The sequence below is a fragment of the Oncorhynchus keta genome, chromosome 8, assembly GCF_023373465.1.
Source record: "Oncorhynchus keta strain PuntledgeMale-10-30-2019 chromosome 8, Oket_V2, whole genome shotgun sequence".
Lineage (NCBI taxonomy): Eukaryota > Metazoa > Chordata > Actinopteri > Salmoniformes > Salmonidae > Oncorhynchus > Oncorhynchus keta.
In genome coordinates this window covers 21264696-21285747 of record NC_068428.1, presented here as the reverse complement: position 1 = coordinate 21285747, position 21052 = coordinate 21264696, and the positions used below count along the sequence as shown (strand labels likewise).

At 44.4% G+C, this 21052-nt stretch overlaps 2 protein-coding genes across 3 annotated transcripts in view; one reads left to right on the top strand and one right to left on the bottom strand.

The window, feature by feature from the left end:
- The window catches only part of LOC118386992 (clathrin coat assembly protein AP180-like), a 29990-nt gene extending 17260 nt beyond the window's left edge, over positions 1-12730 (bottom strand). The window contains exons 1-2 of one of the 2 annotated variants that reach the window (XM_035775064.2): positions 11469-12730; positions 11075-11356 (exon numbers count right to left, since the gene is read on the bottom strand). In XM_035775064.2, the coding sequence (XP_035630957.2) occupies positions 11075-11204 (130 nt within the window). In that variant the 5' untranslated portion in view covers positions 11205-11356; positions 11469-12730. The remainder of the gene's footprint in view (positions 1-11074; positions 11357-11468) is intronic. The other variant, XM_035775065.2, reaches the window with a different exon arrangement.
- Positions 12731-12791: 61 nt separating this feature from the next.
- On the top strand, positions 12792-20184 carry pgm3 (phosphoglucomutase 3). The gene is made up of 13 exons (XM_035775063.2): positions 12792-12934; positions 13430-13638; positions 13956-14140; positions 14613-14680; positions 14826-14959; positions 15187-15382; positions 16130-16287; positions 16784-16867; positions 16941-17039; positions 17133-17252; positions 19051-19173; positions 19318-19491; positions 19644-20184. Exons 2-13 carry the CDS (start codon positions 13432-13434, stop codon positions 19728-19730), a joined length of 1635 nt encoding a protein of 544 aa, XP_035630956.1. The 5' UTR covers positions 12792-12934; positions 13430-13431; the 3' UTR covers positions 19731-20184.
- The last annotated feature ends 868 nt before the right edge of the window (positions 20185-21052 follow it).

Sequence of the window (21052 nt, the reverse complement as noted above, 5' to 3'; positions counted from 1 at the left end):
CTAAGCTAACCTGTATAAATGACTACCGACCAATAGCACTCATGTCTGTAGCTATAAACTCACATCCACAATGAGATGGCCAGCCTGCCAGCTTAGTGGAGTCTGCCACTAGCACAGTCAGTGTAGTCAGCTCAGCTATCCCCATTGAGACCGTGTCTGTGCTTCGATCTAGGTTGGGCAAAACTAAACATGGTGGTGTTTGCCTTGGCAATCTCACTGGAATAAAGACCTCCATTCCTGTCATTATTAACTCACATCTCAAAATAGGGCTACTTAATGTTAGATCCCTCAAATCCAAGGCAGTTAGAGTCAATGAACTAATCAATGATCATAATCTTGATGTGAGTGGCCTGACTGAAAGATGGCTTAAGCCTGATGAATTTACTTTGTTAAATGATGCCTCACCTCCTGGTTACATTAGTGACCATATCCCCCATGCATCCTGCAAAGGCGGAGGTGTTGCTAACATTTACAATAGCAAATTTCAATTTACTGCGGTTGAAAATTAGCCGGCTGGCTAAAACCGGGCACGTGAAACGTTGATTAATGTGCACTGTCCCTGTAAAAATAAAATAAACCCAAACTCAAATCTATGCAGCCTACTCAATCACTTTTTATAGCTACTGTTGGGCCATATATGGCCTTACTCACTGAGTTCCCTGAATTCCTATCGGACCTTGTAGTCATGGCAGATAATATTCACATTTTTGGTGACTTTAATATTCACATGGAAAAGTCCACAGACCCACTCCAAAAGGCTTTCGGAGCCATCATCAACTCAGTGGGTTTTGTCCAACATGTCACCGGACCAACTCACTGCCACAGTCTGTACCTAGTTTTGTCCTGTGGAATAAATGTTGTGGATCTTCATATTTTTCCTCATAATCACCATTTTATGACATTTGCAATCGCAACAAATAATCTGCCCAGACCCCAACCAAGGATCATCAAAAGCCGTGCTATAAATTCTCAGACAACCCAAAGATTCCTAGATGCCCTTCCAGACTCCCTCCACCTACCCAAGGACGTCAGAATACAAACATCAGTTAACCACCTAACTGAGGAACTCAATTTAACCTTGCGTAATACCCTAGATGCAGCACCCCTAAAAACAAAAAACACTTGTCGTAAGAAACTAGCTCCCTGGTATACAGAAAATACCCAAGCACTGAAGCAAGCTTCCAGAAAATTGGAATGGAAATGGTGCCACACCAAACTGGAAGTATTCCAACTAGCTTGGAAAGACAGTACTGTGCAATATCGAAGAGCCCTCACTGCTGCTTGATCATCCTATTTATCTAACTTAATTGAGGAAAATAAGAACAATCCAAAATTGATTTTTGATACTGTCGCAAAGCTAACTTAAAAGCAATATTCCCCAAAAGAGGATGGCTTTCACTTCAGCAGTGATAAATTCATGAACTTCTTTGACGAAGAGATCATGATCATTAGAAATAAAATTTCGGACTCCTCTTTTAATCTGCGTATTCCTCCAAAGCTCAGTTGTCCTGAGTTTGCACAACCGAGGATCAAGGGAGACACTCAAGTTTTGTAATATTATATGTCTTGAAACATTGATGAAAATAATGATGGCCTCTAAATCTTCAAGATGCATGCTGGACCCTATTCCAATTAAACTACTGAAAGAACTGCTTCCTGTGCTTGGCCCTCCTATGTTGAATATAATACACATCTCTCTATCCACCAGATGTGTACCAAACTCACTAAAAGTAGCAGTAATAAAACCTCTCTTGAAAAAGCCTAACCTTGACCCAGAAAATATTTTAAAAACTATCGACCTATATTGAATCTCCCATTCCTCTCAAAACATTTTGAAAAAGCTGTTGCGCAGCAACTCACTGCCTTCCTGAAGACAAACAATGTATACAAAATGCTTCCGTCTGGTTTTAGACCCCATCAGAGCACTGAGACTGCACATGTGAAGGTGATAAATTACCTTTTAATGGTGTCAGACCAAGGCTCTGCATCTGTCCTTGTGCTCCTAGACCTTGGTGCTGCTTTTGATACCTTTGATCACCACATTCTTTTGGAGAGATTGGAAACCCAAACTGGTCTACACGGACATGTTCTGGTCTGGTTTAGATCTTATCTGTCAGAAAGATATCAGTTTGTCTCTGTGGATGGTTTGTCCTCTGACAAATCAACTGTAAATGTTGGTGTTCCTCAAGGCTCTGTTGTAGGATCACCATTGTTTTCACTATATATTTTATCTCTTGGTGATGTCATTCAGAAACATCATGTTTCACTGCTATGCAGACAACACACAGCTGTACATTTCAATGAAACATGGTGAAGCCCCAAAATGTCCCTCCCTGGAAGCCTGTGTGTCAGACATAAGGAAGTGGATTGCGGCAAATGTTCTATTTTTAAACTCAGACAAAACAGAGATGCTAGTTCTAGGTCCCAAAGAAACAAAGAGATTGTCTATTGAATCTGACAACTAATCTTGGTGGTTGTACAGTTGTCTCAAAAAAACTGTGAAGGACCTCTGCGTTACTCTGGACCCTCTCTCTTTTGACGAACATATCAAGACTGTTTCAAGGACAGCTATTTTCCATCAACACAACATTGCAAAAATCAGAAACTTCCTGTCCAAAAATCAGGCAGAAAAATGAATCCATGCTTTTGTCACTTCTAGGTTAGACTACTGCATTGCTCTACTTTCCGGCTACCCGGAGAAAGCACTAAATACATTTCTGTTAGTGCTAAACATGGCTGCTAGAATCTTGACTATAACTAAAAAATGTGATCATATTACTCCAGCGCTAGCCTCGCTACACTGGCTTCCTGTTAAGGCAAGGGCTGATTTCAAGGTTTTACTGCTAACCTACAAAGCATTACGTGGGCTTGCTCCTACCGATCTTTCCGATTTGGTCCTGCCGTACATACCTACACATACGCTACGGTCCCAAAATGCAGGCCTCCGTACTGTCCCTACAATTTCTAAGCGAACATCTGGAGGCAGGGCTTTCTACTATAGAGCTCAATTTTTAGGGAATGGTCTGCCTATCCATGTGAGAGACATAGACTTGGTCTCAACCTTTAAGTCGTTATTGAAGACTCATCTCTTCAGTAGGTCCTATGATTGAGTGTAGTTTTTCCCAGGAGTGTGAAGGTGAACAGAAAGGCACTGGAGCAATGAACCACCCTTGCTGTCTCTGCCTGGCCTGTTCCCCTCTCTCTGCCTCAAACCCTATTACAGTGGCTGAGTCACAAGCTTACTTGTGCTCTTCCATGCCGTCCCCAGGAGGGGTGCGTCACTTGAAGATCACGTCAGTGATTCTTTTCGGGTTGGCGCCCCCCCTTGGGTTTGTGCCGTGGGGGAGATCTTTGTGGGGTATACTCCGCCTTGTCTCAGGATGGTAAGTTGGTGGTTGAAGATATCCCTCTAGTGGTGTGGGGGCTGTGCTTTGGCAAAGTGGGTGGGGTTATATCCTGCCTATTTGGCCATGTCCGGGGGTATCGTCGGCCGGGGCCACAGTGTCTCCAGACCACTCCTCTCTCTCTCTCCCGGCTTTTCTAGGGAGTTTTTCCAAACCACCGTGCTTCTATACCTGCATTGCTTGCTGTTTGGGGTTTTAGGCTGGGTTTCTGTACAGCATTTTGTGACATCAGCTGATTGATTGATTGATTGATTGATTGATTGATTGATTGATGAAGTGCTTTGAAAGGCTGGTAATGGCTCACATCAACACTATTATCCCAGAAACCCTAGACCCACTCCACTTTACATACCTCCATAACAGATCCACAGATGATGTAATCTCTATTGCACTCCACACTTCCCTTTCCCACCAGGACAAAAGGAACACCCAGAGGTGAGGACTCGAGTCACATGACTTGGACTCGAGTCAGGCTCGAGTCACAAATATGATGACTTGCAACTCGACTTTAACACCAATGACTGGTCACTTAACTTGGACTTGAGCCTTTTACTAGAACTGACTTGATACCCTCCCCAAGCCCAAATATAAAAAATGATGCTATTGAAAAAAAGTGCGCAGCCCATCAACTCTTCATTTAACTGATTACAGTTTGAATCGGACAGCAGCCAATCAAAATGTGCCAGCTGGCCAAAAGTTGCTCATGGCAGTGCAGAGGAACGCCGGCTGCTGCTCTATTTTACTGTTGCTCTTTAATTACCTGTTACTTTCATTTCTTATTCTTATTCATTTTTTAAAAACTGCATTGTTGGTTATGGACTAGTAAGTAAGCATTTCACTGTAAGGTCTACACATGTTGTATTCAGCGCATGTGACTAATAAAACGTTTATTTGATTTGGGCAGATGACGTGTGACGTCCATAGGCATTTTTCCCATCACTTTTTTTCACGCCAATAGGCATGCACATTTATTCGAGTGCAATGAAAATGAATGGGACATATTGAGTATGTTTACATTCACAGTAATAATTTGATATTAAACTGATTATGTCAGTAGGCACATTATGCAGTAGTAATGTAAACACCTTACTCTGCTTATCCTAAATCGGCGTACGGTCAAAATCAAAGGAAGCATATGCAGAATAAAACACCTTGTTTTCAGGGCAATCTTTTGAATTACTAGGACGTGTAAACACCTTCAATCGGTCTTCCAGCTGTGTATTTGATCTGCGCATGTGCTAGCACGTTAGGTTACAGATGTAACCTTGGTTCTCTGAGTAACGGGTTGCCAAACGACCTACAGAGAACTGCTTCCCCTTCACGCGATTTGATTGAGATGCTTAATATCAAAGATGTTTGCAGCCACACCCCTACTTTACCCACATAACTTCACTCATAAAAAGGCAATTACTTCACTCGAACCCCATGGAGGTGGAGGAACGATATGAAAGCTTGGCGACCTGTTACTATACTCAGAGAATCAAGGTTACAGCCATAAAAATGTGATTCACATCTATTTTAAATCAATAAAAGTTTTTAAAAAACAACAACAAAAAAAAACGTTTTTTTCCTTCACATTTTCAAAAACAGTCCATTTATATTTTCCAATGGGGCCATACAATTGGATGAGTTTCTTTTCACGCCTTGGTAGCCTTGTTTCACTGCCAAAAATAAAATTAAACCATCTAGTGTTCAGCTAAATAACAACACAATGTCATACAGGTAACCTAGTCAAATAATTACCATCCAATCACATTCTGTTACTCTCTCGTGGGAATTCCGCTAACGGTTAATATGTAGCCAAACGTAGCTGCTGCTCATTGCATTTGCTCAAAAATTGATAAATGGTTGCATCCATAGAGACACGTATCAGCTCCACTGGTAGTATTGCTACTACCAGCAGTACTACACCTGCACCTGTCGACGACACAAGTTGTTCTGCTTCCACGAGCACATCCAATGCTAGCATCAGTAATTCAAAATATGTTGTTAGCCCAGCTAGCATGTGAATCTGATGCAGCCGAAGAGCTACTGCCCCCTTTTTACCCAGGAAAGCACTGAATAACAGACAGGGATGTTGAACTATTGAAGAGGCGTAAATATGGTGAGAACTACATTGATTTGGGGTTCACTTATATTGGGAGTAGTGCCTTTCCTCCGGGAGGCAGGTAGTCTAATGGTTTGAGCATTGGGCCAGTAACTGAAAGGTTGCTGGATCAAATCCCTGTGCTGACAAGGTACAAATCGGATGTTCTGTCCCTGAACAATGCAGTTAACACACTGTTCCCTGGTAAGCTGTGATTGTAAGTAAGAATTTGTTCTTATCTGACTCACCTAGTTAAATAACTTTATGGGTGGTACTGGAAACCAGGACAACAGGAGAGGATATAAGTACTGAGAGGATATAAGTACTGAACAGCACTGAACTGAACAGCTTTGTGACATCAAATGGACTTCGGTGGTCAAGATGTGTTGGTATCTGTACTGATTGTGGAAAAGCCATGACAGGGAGACATAGTGGAGTGATAACACGCGTGCAAGCAGCTACTCCTTGCTCCCTACGCCACTTGGGTACACTGCAGCATCCACCGAGAGGCTCTTGCTGCCAAGGGAATGCCTGACAGCTTGAAAGATGTTTTGGACTCTACAGTGAAAATGGTTAACTTTGTTAAACTTAACTTAACTTTGTTTCCTCCCTTTCTGCATCCTTTGACTCTCTATGTCCCCTATCTTCCAGGCCGGCTCGGTCCTCCCCTCCCGCTCCGTGGCTCGACGACTCATTGCGAGCTCACAGAACAGGGCTCCGGGCAGCCGAGCGGAAATGGAGGAAAACTCGCCTCCCTGCGGACCTGGCATCCTTTCGCTCCCTCCTCTCTACATTTTCCTCCTCTGTCTCTGCTGCTAAAGCCACTTTCTACCACTCTAAATTCCAAGCATCTGCCTCTAACCCTAGGAAGCTCTTTGCCACCTTCTCCTCCCTCCTGAATCCTCCTCCCCCCTCCTCCCTCTCTGCAGATGACTTCGTCAACCATTTTGAAAAGAAGGTCGACGACATCCGATCCTCGTTTGCTAAGTCAAACGACACCGCTGGTTCTGCTCACACTGCCCTACCCTGTGCTCTGACCTCTTTCTCCCTCTCTCTCCAGATGAAATCTCGCGTCTTGTGACGGCCGGCCACCCAACAACCTGCCCGCTTGACCCTATCCCCTCCTCTCTTCTCCAGACCATTTCCGGAGACCTTCTCCCTTACCTCACCTCGCTCATCAACTCATCCCTGACCGCTGGCTACGTCCCTTCCGTCTTCAAGAGAGCGAGAGTTGCACCCCTTCTGAAAAAACCTACACTCGATCCCTCCGATGTCAACAACTACAGACCAGTATCCCTTCTTTCTTTTCTCTCCAAAACTCTTGAACGTGCCGTCCTTGGCCAGCTCTCCCGCTATCTCTCTCAGAATGACCTTCTTGATCCAAATCAGTCAGGTTTCAAGACTAGTCATTCAACTGAGACTGCTCTTCTCTGTATCACGGAGGCGCTCCGCACTGCTAAAGCTAACTCTCTCTCCTCTGCTCTCATCCTTCTAGACCTATCGGCTGCCTTCGATACTGTGAACCATCAGATCCTCCTCTCCACCCTCTCCGAGTTGGGCATCTCCGGCGCGGCCCACGCTTGGATTGCGTCCTACCTGACAGGTCGCTCCTACCAGGTGGCGTGGCGAGAATCTGTCTCCTCACCACGCGCTCTCACCACTGGTGTCCCCCAGGGCTCTGTTCTAGGCCCTCTCCTATTCTCGCTATACACCAAGTCACTTGGCTCTGTCATAACCTCACATGGTCTCTCCTATCATTGCTATGCAGACGACACACAATTAATCTTCTCCTTTCCCCCTTCTGATGACCAGGTGGCGAATCGCATCTCTGCATGTCTGGCAGACATATCAGTGTGGATGACGGATCACCACCTCAAGCTGAACCTCGGCAAGACGGAGCTGCTCTTCCTCCCGGGGAAGGACTGCCCGTTCCATGATCTCGCCATCACGGTTGACAACTCCATTGTGTCCTCCTCCCAGAGCGCTAAGAACCTTGGCGTGATCCTGGACAACACCCTGTCGTTCTCAACTAACATCAAGGCGGTGGCCCGTTCCTGTAGGTTCATGCTCTACAACATCCGCAGAGTACGACCCTGCCTCACACAGGAAGCGGCGCAGGTCCTAATCCAGGCACTTGTCATCTCCCGTCTGGATTACTGCAACTCGCTGTTGGCTGGGCTCCCTGCCTGTGCCATTAAACCCCTACAACTCATCCAGAACGCCGCAGCCCGTCTGGTGTTCAACCTTCCCAAGTTCTCTCACGTCACCCCGCTCCTCCGCTCTCTCCACTGGCTTCCAGTTGAAGCTCGCATCCGCTACAAGACCATGGTGCTTGCCTACGGAGCTGTGAGGGGAACGGCACCTCAGTACCTCCAGGCTCTGATCAGGCCCTACACCCAAACAAGGGCACTGCGTTCATCCACCTCTTGCCTGCTCGCCTCCCTACCACTGAGGAAGTACAGTTCCCGCTCAGCCCAGTCAAAACTGTTCGCTGCTCTGGCTCCCCAATGGTGGAACACACTCCCTCACGACGCCAGGACTGCGGAGTCAATCACCACCTTCCGGAGACACCTGAAACCCCACCTCTTTAAGGAATACCTAGGATAGGATAAAGTAATCCTTCTCACCCCCCTTAAAATATTTAGATGCACTATTGTAAAGTGGCTGTTCCACTGGATGTCATAAGATGAATGCACCAATTTGTAAGTCGCTCTGGATAGGAGCGTCTGCTAAATGACTTAAATGTAAATGTAAATGTAAATGTTAAAGTAAGGCCCCTGAACTTTTGTGTATTTTTGGCACTATGCAATGATACGGGCAGCGACCATGTAACGCCTTTATAACATACAGAAGTGTCCTGGTTATCAAGGGGCAAAGTATTGACACAATATTTTCTGGTCGACCCTGGGACATGATGGGACATGATGATGCTAGAGCTGACCTGTTGCACCCTCTACAACCACTGTGATTATTATAATTATTTGAGCCCCCCCCCCACAATACACAGTTGGAAGACCGATTGAAGGTGTTTACACGTCCTAGTAATTCAAAGGATTGCCCTGAAAACAAGGTGTTTTATTCTGCATATGCTTCCTTTGATTTTGACCTTACGCCGATTTAGGATAAGCAGAGTAAGGTGTTTACATTACTACTGCATAATGTGCCTACTGACATAATCAGTTTAATGTCAAATTATTACTGTGAATGTAAACATACTCAATATGTCCCATTCATTTTCATTGCACTCAAATAAATGTGCATGCCTATTGGCGTGAAAAAAGTAATGGGAAAAATGCCTATGGACGTCACACGTCATCTGCCCAAATCAAATCAACTTTTTATTAGTCACATGCGCTGAATACAACATGTGTAGACCTTACAGTGAAATGCTTACTTACTAGTCCATAACCAACAATGCAGTTTTTTTTAAATGAATAATAATAAGAAATGAAAGTAACAGGTAATTAAGGAGCAGCAGTAAAATAGAGCAGCAGCCGACGTTTTGTCTCATCGCTGCAACTCCCGTACGGACTCAGAGAGGCGAAGGTCGAGAGCCATGCGTTATTCAAAAGACGACCCTGCCAAAACGCACTGCTTCTTGACACACTGCCCGCTTAACCCGGTAGCAAGCCACACCAATGTGTTGGAGGAAACACTGCATGCGCCCGGCCGCCACAGGAGACTCTAGAGCGCGATGGGACAAGGACATCCCGACCGGCCAAGCCCTCCCCTAACCCAGACGATGCTGGGCCAATTGTGTGCCGCCTCATGGGTCTCACAGTCGTGGCCGGCTGCAACACAGCCTGGGATCGAACTCGGGTCTGTAGTAATGCCTTTGACTGCTGTGCCACTCGGGAGGCCTCATGCTAATTTCACTTGAGAAATACTGCACCAAATAGCTTAGCTATGTACAATTGCATGACTAAGACTTCCTTTGCAAAAACGTCTAAATTAATTAAAGATTTCTTAATTTATCTTAGATTAATTGTGACTATTTTAAGGAAGTGACTATTTTGAGGATGTGACCATATTGTTGCTACGGTGCCAAGGTACGATATGTGAACATAACACACCCACATCAAACCACACTTCCCAAGACAACTCTCGTTTTTTGGCATCAGTCATGGCCGCTAGCATTTCTTAATGAGCAATCTTCAAAACAAGGACAAATCAGGAAGTATATTGCAGAAAAGTTCTCCTGCAACAGGGTGATCAAATGAAAATCCTATAAATGTACAGTAAACATTCAAATATAATTTGTTGGCTAAAGAGCTCAGGTCTTTCCCTTGACAGCCATTCTGTGAATTGTCTCTCTCTGTCTGTGCTATGCTAAACTAATCCCTAGCAGTCTCCTGCCTACTCTATCATTAGCATTGCCACCTTTGGCTGTGTAAATAATGCAGGCCAGACATTGGCTGATTAATGCATTATTCAATGGAGAGCGGATCACACAGTACAAGGCATGAGTCCTGCTAGACCTAGCCTAAGACTAGGCCGGCCACCTGACCACACACACATAGCCAGGTGGAACACCACCCATCCACGCAACGGAGGATGACTGGTTTAGTCTGACTCAGGCTGCAAGGCCGAATGACAGTGATGAATAATGTCTTGTCATGAGGCAGACCTGTGTATTTATAGAAACAGAGCTGTTTGGTATGAAGTTGCAATTCTGTGGTGATGCAGGAAAAATTGTCTACTGGTTAATAAGCCAACTTGGATGTAAAGGCCTATCTATCTATAGTCGGGCTACATATATCTGTTTTCTAGTTGTTGCCCGTGCATTGTCAGTTGATGTACGGCATAGTGTGTAGGCTATACCTGTGAAACCAAGTAAGGGAGCTCTTTAGCTAATCAATAACAAAACTAGCACACACTGCAGCCCGTGAAGACTTGAAGACATGCGTTCCTGCCATAAGGATCTGTTAAGGGAAGTTTGGGAGGGGTAGTGTGCAAGGGCAAGTGAACAAGAGCATTGTGTATTATAACTATCGGCCTCTGTGTGTGTCAGCCTGTCTTGAATTATGACCACCTCTCTCTCCAATCACTATGGGCTGCACATGTGAGATGACTAGGGGTCACCATTGGGGTCATCTCCATCGAAACATCAATTAATGTTACCACTCTGCCCACATGCTGGGCAGGAACATAGAAATTGAATGCATTGGTTGAAGATTTGCCTAACATATAAATTGACTTAATGTCATTGAATTGAATTTAATGAATGTCAAACAAATTGTCCATAGACATCTAATGCAAATGATGCAGTTTACAGTGACATGTGTTCTACACTTGATATTGCCTCTGTGTGTGTGTGTGTGTGTGTGTGTGTGTGTGTGTGTGTGTGTGTGTGTGTGTGTGTGTGTGTGTGTGTGTGTGTGTGTGTGTGTGTGTGTGTGTGTGTGTGTGTGTGTGTGTGTGTGTGTGTGTGTGTGTGTGTGTGTGTGTGTGTGATTACAGTATGTGTGTGTGTTTCTGTGAATTCTGAATAAACAAATGTCTATCCTAATCAAGTTGGAGAGTAGGCCTAAAGACCCGAAATATCAATATATGCAGAAAAGGGTGGGGATGGGAGTGCTCTTACATTCCAGGTGCTTTTTCTTGGGCGCCATCACCTCATGAGTGGTGGCTTTGCAGACGGCGCGAGATACCTCTGATCCGGTCAACTGGTACTGCGCAGCGGCAATACGATCCGTGAGCGTCTGCCCCGACATTTTCTCCCCGTGTAGTCGACCACCTCAAGAACTTATTTCACTAATGAGAAAAAAGAATATGAAAAGGCGGTCTTCCTACAGGAATACGGGTATCAACGATGCCAGTGCAGTGCGGTCCTCTCCAAATCCCTCACGGATAGGCCTGTGACCTTCTGAATGGGTAACACATTTTCAAAATTAGCTCAAGTAAATAAATAAAGACATAATTTGAAATTAAATAATTAGGTTACGTTTATATGTGTGTTCTGACATGGTAAGACTTACGCAAGATTGCTCTCTTCCCTTGCCTTGTGTCCCGTTATAACGTCCAGTTCAGCACCTTGGATAACGCCACTCTTACGTAACACTACGCTGGTAATAGAATATATTTCCTCGCACCACAGCAATAAAGCAATAGGCCTAACAAAGAATCAACCAAGAGATCGAAAACGTTGCGACCGCGCAGCGCTTCTTGTCCTCGGAATGAATGGATTTGGCCAAATGTCCAAACTTCATCAGAAATCCACAGAATATTCTCTTATCCGTTTTGCAGGAACATCGAATTGACGGTCAAGTGTTTCCACTCCCCACGCAAAACGGTAAACCGGAGGAGGTAAATGCACCGGTAGAATGTAGAGCTTTCAAAATAACCGTTTTGTAGTAATGACGCACAGTGTCCTTGTCGGCTCGTGGGTTAAAATATTCCTACCGAATCTTTTTTTTCTGATCAGGAATGTCTGATAGGCGCGTTGCCCTTCCCTCTTTGTCTACAGCAGTTGCGCCTCTTCCCCCTGTGGCAGTAGCGAACACTGACCGGCGCACCAATCCAAGGACGCGGAATAGGCTACTATATGAAGATGGAGATGTTGGAAATAATTGTGTATTTAATTCACTCGTTCGTTTATTTAGAGTGTCTATCTGTCTGCGGTTCTGTCATATCTTCCCTCAGTGCAGTCAGTGTTAGGTCAGGGTCAGGTGACGCTTTATTAGCCGACACACGCCCAAATCTACCACGCTCACGGTCGTGCGTTCTTAAAGGGGAGTATTCCTGTAGGCCTACAGTATATAACTCATATCGCTAATATGACAGTGTTCATTTTCAAGTGTGCACTGCTGCAAGGGTGCACAATATTAGAAGCCAGGTTCGAACACACTGCGCACAGGGATTAGCCTATATTTTCCAAATGGCAGGTGCCCTCATGACGCTACTCTCTCAATTAAACTACTCTCTCATTATTACTGTAGCCGTGCCTGGTCGTTGAAATTTTGCCGCACACTGTAGCCTATAACGCAATATATTAGCATAATTGTATTGCCTCGACCCCTTATAAGTAACGTAGCGTTGTCTGCCGTTTGTTGCAAAGGCTATACAGAACAAGATAATATAATAGACAATAACTGCATTGTATTATACACATTTATTCTAGGCACTTTATTAAAGTCTCTATGATTAAAAATATACCGTATTTATTTGTCTTGGGGAAAAAAACATTGGAAAAACAAACCTACTAATTGTTCTTGTTTGAAATCGTCGTCTAAAACGGTGGCCACTGAATAAATGCATCAAAACAGAATGTGTAATCCGCCCAGTTCATGTGCTCAGATTATTGGGTTCGTTCCAAGTAGCAGCGCACCACAGTTGAAGGGCGTGGTCACGTGACGTACCCTGAACCGCAGCCACGTCGCCAGGAGAATCAGGAAGCTTTCCATTCACTCCACTTCCTTGGTAGCTTCTTCTTCAACAACTGCAAGTAAGTGAAAGAAAAACAATTGATCAGTTTAGTAAGTATTTCGAAATGAATAGTCTGTATTCTATTGATCGTTTAACAAGTAAATGACGCTGCACGTATGTCAGAGGAGCTCAATCATGTTTCTGCAGTAGCTAGCTGGTTGACATCAATGTTCAGCACAGACAACGTTACACCTTTGACCCGTAAAGTATGCCCTAGTAGGGCATAGGTTTATGGTGGATTAACGACGAATGCATGATGAACATGTTTTCTCAGTCACCTCGTTAAATTGACAGATCAAATATTGTAATAGTGTTTACAAAGGTGTATTGCTGTCATCGTTATTATTGTAATGTGTTCAGAATGAATATCAGATCATGATGATTCTTTGGGATTCCTAACATGTTTAGCCCCTTGACGACTATAAACTACATGTTATGAAGGAGAGGAGCTGAAGAAAGGAACCAACTTCAGACTATCAGGACATTACCTTTGTTTCCCTGTTATGTGTTTCAGGAATGGCCCAGTTTGAGGAAGTATCCCAGAAGTCTGCTGTCCACCCTAAACCTGTAGGGTTGGTCCTACAGTATGGTACTGCTGGGTTCCGCACCAACTCTAAGCAGTTAGACCATGTCATGTTCCGAATGGGTTTACTGGCCACACTCCGCTCCAAGAAGACTAAGGCCACCATCGGAGTCATGGTCACTGCGTCACACAACCCTGAGGTGAACAAAACATGAAGTGCATTCAGTAGCCTATTAATCATTCACTGTGTTTGTGTGGCTTCTCTTTAACTGATAGTCTCTGGTGTTTTATTCTGGTGTGCTCTCAGGGCCGATTTTCAGATATTATTAGAGGAAGGTTGTCTAGTATTGATTTGGTTTCAGGTAAACTATTGCTTTTCTGAATTACACAATATCCATGTTTCTCTCTCTCTCCCCCCCCCATTTACCTCACCCTCCATTTACCTATTCTTCTCATCATACCCCTTCTTTCTGTCTCTCCACCTCTCCTCTCTTCCACTATATCAACCCCTCTCCAGGAGGATAACGGGGTGAAGCTGGTGGACCCCATGGGGGAGATGGTGACCCCTGCGTGGGAGGTCTATGCCACCCAGCTGGCCAACGCAGAGCAGGAGGAGCTACTCACCGCTCTGAAAGACGTCATAGAGAGAGAGGACATCAGCATGGCCCAAGAGGCCAGCGTGTTCGTGGGCAAAGACACCAGGTACTGGGGTGTTCGCATTCTCTAGAAACTAAACTATAACCATGAATATCAATATAACGGGTGAGTTCCTTTTGCATCACCCGGTGTCCTGGGTGGGTGGAGATTTAACTTTAGGACCAATGGAATGGTCTTAAATACGTAAACTCTTTCCACATGTGGCACCGGGTGATGCAAATTAATGCAACCGTTCTGATTGGTCCCAGAAACCAATGTGTTGGGCCAGAACACACGTGGGTAAAGCGGCGTCTAAAAATGTGTCATTGGCTTTGATACTCTCATTGGTTAGATATGATCCAGTCACTGATGACTTTGCTTTGTACAACATTTTGACGTCACCACAAACAACTTCATAGATGGAATTCTCAGACTGAACTATGTAGCAAACATACAGCAGAGGAAGAATTCAGTTTGAGTCGTCAGGCAACTCCGATATCTCCTTAGACGTTTAATCTGATTGGTTGTGTTACTTCAGGCCCAGTAGTGACAGCCTATCACAGGCAGTACTGGATGGAGTCCATGCCCTGGGAGGCCACAGTAAAGGTGCGTTAACTCTTAGGTTTCCTTAGCTGTCTATTATGTCAATCCTTCTGTCATTCTTATTCGACTACACCTTGGTGTGTGATTGATTGTTGGTTATTATTTATTTTTTGTAAATGACTGATTGGTATCTTTCCCTGTCGATCAGACTATGGCTTGGTGACGACACCCCAGCTGCACTACATGGTATGCTGTCAGAACACCCAGGGTCGCTATGGTGAAGCCACTGTCAAAGGTTACTACCGGAAACTCTCCCAGGCTTTCATCCAGCTCACTAAGAACGTAAGACTACATCACCTCTCTGTCTGTTTGTAACACTATAATAACCTCAATTTAATAAGCATGACTATACATAAAACCTTTGTATTCTATCATTTATAATCACATACACACATTTGTAAGCAGTTATAAGCATGTATATTATTTTATAAATCATGTATACACATTTTCAAGCAGTTAAATGATTGTTCATGAAAAATAATGTTACCCATTCCGCCCCCTCTCTCCAGGTGCCTAACCGTACAGATGATCAGAAGGCCCTGCTGGTGGACGGCGCTAATGGTATCGGGGCTCTGAAGGTGTGTGAGATGGAGACCTACCTGAAGAACGAGCTGCAGCTGTCCCTCTTCAACGACGGCTCCAGCGGGAAACTCAACCACCTGTGTGGAGCCGACTACGTCAAAGTACAGCAGAGAGCTCCCAAAGGTGCGACTGCAGTCCAGCAGACCTCTCCTGGTCTCTTTTCTCTCCATGTGTGCCTCTCAATAGACCACAAATAGCATCCTCGCCCAGTTTCCGGTATTTTATTTGCACGGCATCTGTATTGCTGTGAAGAGATGGGGTAAGTCAAGTGAAAGCTATATGGAGAATATCCACTTGCCACTGTCATTTTACATTTCAGATCTGTATAGGGAAAGAACAAGAAACAAGGAGAGGAAGCTACTTAAGATTATTTACGTTAGTCATTTAACAGACGGTCTTATCCAGAACGACTTACATTAGCATGTGCATACATGTTCATAGTTTTTTCTCAAACTGTCCCCCGTGGGTATTCAACCCACAACCCTGTATTTGCAAGCTCCATGCTCTACCAACTGAGCTACACAGGGACTGCTGTTATTGAGGTAGGGCTCACCTCTTGGTGTGTCCTAATGCACCGTGAGGTCGACACCGAACTTTGACTCATGAGTGTGTCTCAGACTACAGGTGACTGATAAACAGACCTGCTATATCTCATTATGAAACGCAGGACATTCAGGATTGTTATATTATAGTTTCCATGTTTGGCAACCAGAGGGAAGACATCTCAATGAGTTACATGTAATAAATACTGTAGGCCACAGCCAGACTCCTGAAGTGGATGGCTCTGACCCTTCTTCTTCTCTCTTTTTTCCTCTCTCTCTCTCTGTCGTCTCTCTCTCTCTCTCTCTCTCTGTCTCTCGCTCTCTCTAGGGGTGGAGATGACTGCTGGGGAGCGTTGCTGTTCCTATGATGGCGATGCTGATCGTATAGTTTATTACTACAGCGGCTCTGCAGGGAGATTCCATCTGCTAGATGGAGACAAGATTGCCACTCTCATCAGCACCTACCTCAAAGAACTGCTCACACAAGTATATGCACACACACTCACACACTTGTTATACTTACCTTGTATGCTTTCATCTCTTGTGGGCAGACTGCAGTAAACATAAGTGGTACCATCGATCTGTCTCTATACTATGAGCACCGTTCGCTAACGAGCAGCAATAGTTCCGGGGCTTGGGTTTTTCATCACTGGTTATTTGGACAAATCACGATTTCGCAGGTGTTAGCTTCTTTTGAAATTTGGAAGGGGAGGTGACATTCGGCCCATAGCTTGCGAAGACAGAGGGTGGAGCTACTTGTTCCGGTTCTGCTCCTCGTTTAGCATTTCTTCATTGCTTCTGTATGGACTCAGAACTTAATCGAGCAGCTGACCAATTACGCAAGACATTAGTTCTGGGTTAACCAAGATGAATGATGCTTAAACACGCCCCTACATAACACACACGGACTCGGTACCATCCTCATTCAGAAGTGTGCACACACTAACCTGTGTTCCCCCTGTGTGTGTTTGGGTTTGTGCAGGCTGGTCTTGACCTGCAGATAGCCGTGGTGCAGACAGCGTACGCTAACGGCAGCTCTACACAATACCTGGAAGATACCATGAAGGTGTGGACACACACTCCTCAGTCTTTCCAACACACACATGCGATCAGTGCTGACCTCTCCTCCCTCTTCCCAGGTAATCGTGAGGTGTACCAAGACAGGAGTGAAACACCTTCACCATGCAGCCCAGGAGTTTGACATTGGTGTTTACTTTGAGGCTAACGGCCACGGGACTGTGAGTAAGCCACATACAAATACACACTCGCACTGAAAGCACGCAATCAATGGCCGCCCGTCTGACTATGGTTATGTTGTGGTCCCGTCTCAGGTTCTGTTCAGTAAAGCAGCAGAGGAGAAGATTCAGAAGCTAGCCCAGGACTCCAACACCAACGACGAGAGGAGGAGAGCTGCACTTCTACTGCAGAACACGGTCAACCTCATCAACCAGGTATGGCCACACATTGTCAGGTCAACACAGGATGTTTCTAAATATGCATAATACAGTACCACGGTCCGAGCACGGAAATTGGAGCGTGCATCAGTCGGAGTCCAAATAAAAGCACGGAGGGCACTTCTTAGATGCGTAATCCACTTGTGCACATTTCTAAGCATTATTATTTAACTTGGCAAGTCCGTTAAGAAATATAACACAACTGCTGGTAGACATTATTTGGGCTGATGCAAGAGAAAATAAACTCAGAATGAAATATTGCCTATTCACATCTCATATGTTGCCTGACTACAGTATTTTATCTTGATATGTTAAAGGTCCAATGCAGCTGTTTTTATCTCAATATCAAATCATTTCTGGGTAACAATGACGGGACTTACTGTGATTGTTTCTTTTTAACCATTTTCATTGAAAACAAACAGTTTCTTAGCTAAGGAAATTCTCAAGATTTTATTTTCTCCTAGGACTGTCTGGGAGTGGTCTGATTGGGGAGGGGAAAACTGACAGCTAGCTGTTATAGACGGCTTAGCTGAGAACGTCACAAAAAATGACGTGCATGCTTCAGTGGGGCGGCAGGTAGCCTAGTGGTGAGAGCGTTGGGCCAGTAACTGAAAGGTTGCTAGATTGAATCCCCGAGCTGACAAGGTAAAAATCTGTTGTTCTGCCCCTGAACAAGGCAGTTAACCCACTGTTCCTAGACCAGTTAACCCACTGTTCCTAGGCCGTCATTGTAAATAAGAATTTGTTCTTGACTGACTTGCCTAGTTAAATAAAGGTAAAATACATTTTTTTTAAATGGGACAAAAGTCCATGTGTTGTTGTGATTCTGGATGACCAGATAGCTAGCAACAATGACAAGAAACTGCCATGTGGGAACGTAAAGTGTTTTCTTGTTCTTGATACCTTGATTTGTTTTGAGGTGTTTTGACTGACGTCACCTCTATGCTAATATTTAAAAAATTAACTTGCTAGCTAACCAACAACTGTAACAATGTATTTTATAGACAACAAGTGCTCATGTGCAATTTATTCAATAAACATTGGAGGCAAATTATAGTTTACATGTTGTCAACAATCTAAGCCAACCCTGTTGTTTTTGCCCCATATTTGCGCACTTGTTGCTAAACAACCAACCCATCTATTGGCAGAGAGGTTTGGAATTGCCTTTATTATTGGTCCATTAACAAATTTTCTGGTGATGTCACCAGGCAGGCCAAAACTCCATCCCACCAAAACAGGCTGAAATTTCAGTTCTTAAGGCTCACACACATCGTACCGAATGTGGCTCTAGCGTTTGTCTGCCGATCGTTCAGCACACAGCGTTTTAGGGACCACCCGCTGTAGACGTCTGACTGCTGACATTTTTTTTCACGTGAATAAACTATCTGGTTAGCTAGATTATTACTATTGACATATAGCTAGCTGATAGTTATAAAGTAAAACGTTTGCTTTGTGTATATCTTGTTTCATCTATTGGTGCCATTGTCCTGGCTGGAAGAAGGTGCAGTGAATGGGGGAGGGGCGGTGTGAGGTAATACAGTAGGGGAAGTGCGAGTGCTTCTCAAATGTAATGTTTTATGTATTCTCCACACTCCCGTTCCTCACAAGAACATACTCAAGAGAATGTCCTCTGAGAATGCACTCGGCACATGAGTGTGCAGCACTGTAATATGCATATTGCGAAACACCCACAGTCAACCATTTTAGCAATTCAGGGACTACACACAGTCATTGCAATGAAGGGTCAAATTCTGTGTGCATTACTTACATTTTTCTCTCTCCCTCTCTCTGTAAGACTGTAGGAGATGCTATCTCTGACATGCTGCTGATTGAGGCTGTGTTAGCCATCAGAGGGATGACAGTACAACAATGGGATGCCATCTACACAGACCTGCCCAACAGACAGCTCAAAGTCAAGGTGTGTGTTTGTGCGTGTGTGCACTCAGGGAGTTGCATCGTATGTTTCTATAAATGACTGTATATTAAAAGGAAACTAGTACATATGTTTTAACACAGTTCATCCCAGTGCCTCACAGTTGCAGTGTTGTTGTGCGGCCTAAAGGTGGCAGACCGGCGGGTGATTGACACTACAGATGCAGAGAGGAGAACAGTGAGTCCAGCAGGTCTGCAGGAGGCCATAGACAGCCGGGTGAAGAAATACAGACGGGCACGCTCCTTTGTCCGTCCCTCTGGCACAGAGGATGTGGTCCGAGTGTACGCCGAGGCAGACACACAGGTGGGACTGAGAGGCTGAGACATGGAGTGATAGTGAGCCACTCAATTCACCTTCCATGTTCACTCACTATGCCTTTAACTTTCTTTGCACTTTCTTTTTCTGTCTCTCACTGTCTGATGGTGGTGATGGTAATGTGTTTCTGTGTGTTTCAGGAGAGTGCCGATGCCCTGGCACATGAAGTTAGCCTGGCAGTGTACCGCCTCGCTGGAGGAGTAGGAGAGGAGCCTAAATCGTTATAAAACACACACACTATGCAATTTAAGTCTAATGAAAAATCCATTAATCTCCTGAAGATGGACCACACTTCCTGAATCCAGTCCCATTTTGTAGCCTTTTTATCAGGTGCCAAATCATTTTATACGGTATACTGCATTTAATACTGTATTATTGCTACTTTTCTATGAGTCTGGAAAATGTGATTGATTTCAGTAAATGTGAAGAGAGCATATGCTAAATAAGGTTAAATAAAATGTAACCCCCCTTCTTACCCAACCTTAATCCAGTCAATGTATTTGTTTTGTACTATTCCCATGTAATTATAAGTGTTTACATTACCGGTTATTATTGTCGATCAATTTAGCATTTCTGTTCATATCTGAGTAACTGCACTGCTATGAACAGATCTCAACTGGAAAGACTGTGCTGCTATGTAATTGTTCAACACCAAGAGTAAAGATATGAAAGTGAAACTGACATCAAACTTGTTCTGCATTTCTTTTTAGTTCGTATCCTCTCAAAAACCCTCCAGTTACATGGAATAAATGGCATGCATTAGTACATAGACTTAATTGCCGTATTACTTAACAGAATAACCCAAATACAGGTATACTCTCTGAAATGACCACATCAAGAGAAAATATGGTAATTGCTTTTTTGTGTGTTTTTGTTGTTGTTGCTTATATAGAGAGATGGTTCTAAGACACAGGGAAGTTAAAGGCTAACAGAAAGGCAGTGTGAGGCTCAGAGAGTTTAGTGCAGCCAGAGACACACAGAAGAGGACCATAGGCGTCCTGATCCTGAAGACCATTATCCGAGGGGGTTGGTGTAGAATACATTTGTGGGTGGAAGCGCCAGGGCTTAGGTCTAAAGGGTATTGGTCTAACATTCTAATCCTCGTCTGTGTCGTCAGCAGCTCCGGAGATGGAGATGGTGCATTCCCGTTTGTCACTCTCATACATGTCTTCTGTCTTAACTATTCTGAGATAAAAGGCCAGGACAAAAGTGTTTTGAAAATGATACTGGGTGACAAATATACAAATGTATACAAAAAATGTACACAATTAGCATATTTTCAGATGACAAAAATGACCGGTATTTCATATTTTATCGATAGATCATAGGTTATGACCCAGGCTTGCTCTATCTGATGAGAAGAGTCTTCTGCTCAGTCATCTCCACTGACTGTTCCTCATAGCTCTCTGTTGATTTCACCTCCACTGCCCCGACAGGGGCCTCTTTGGTGTTTCCGTTATGTCCATTACTGGGGACTCTGCCCAGCACCATACCCATTCCCAGAGGCACTAACGGAGGCAGAGGCGGAGCAAGCACTCATGCTAGCACT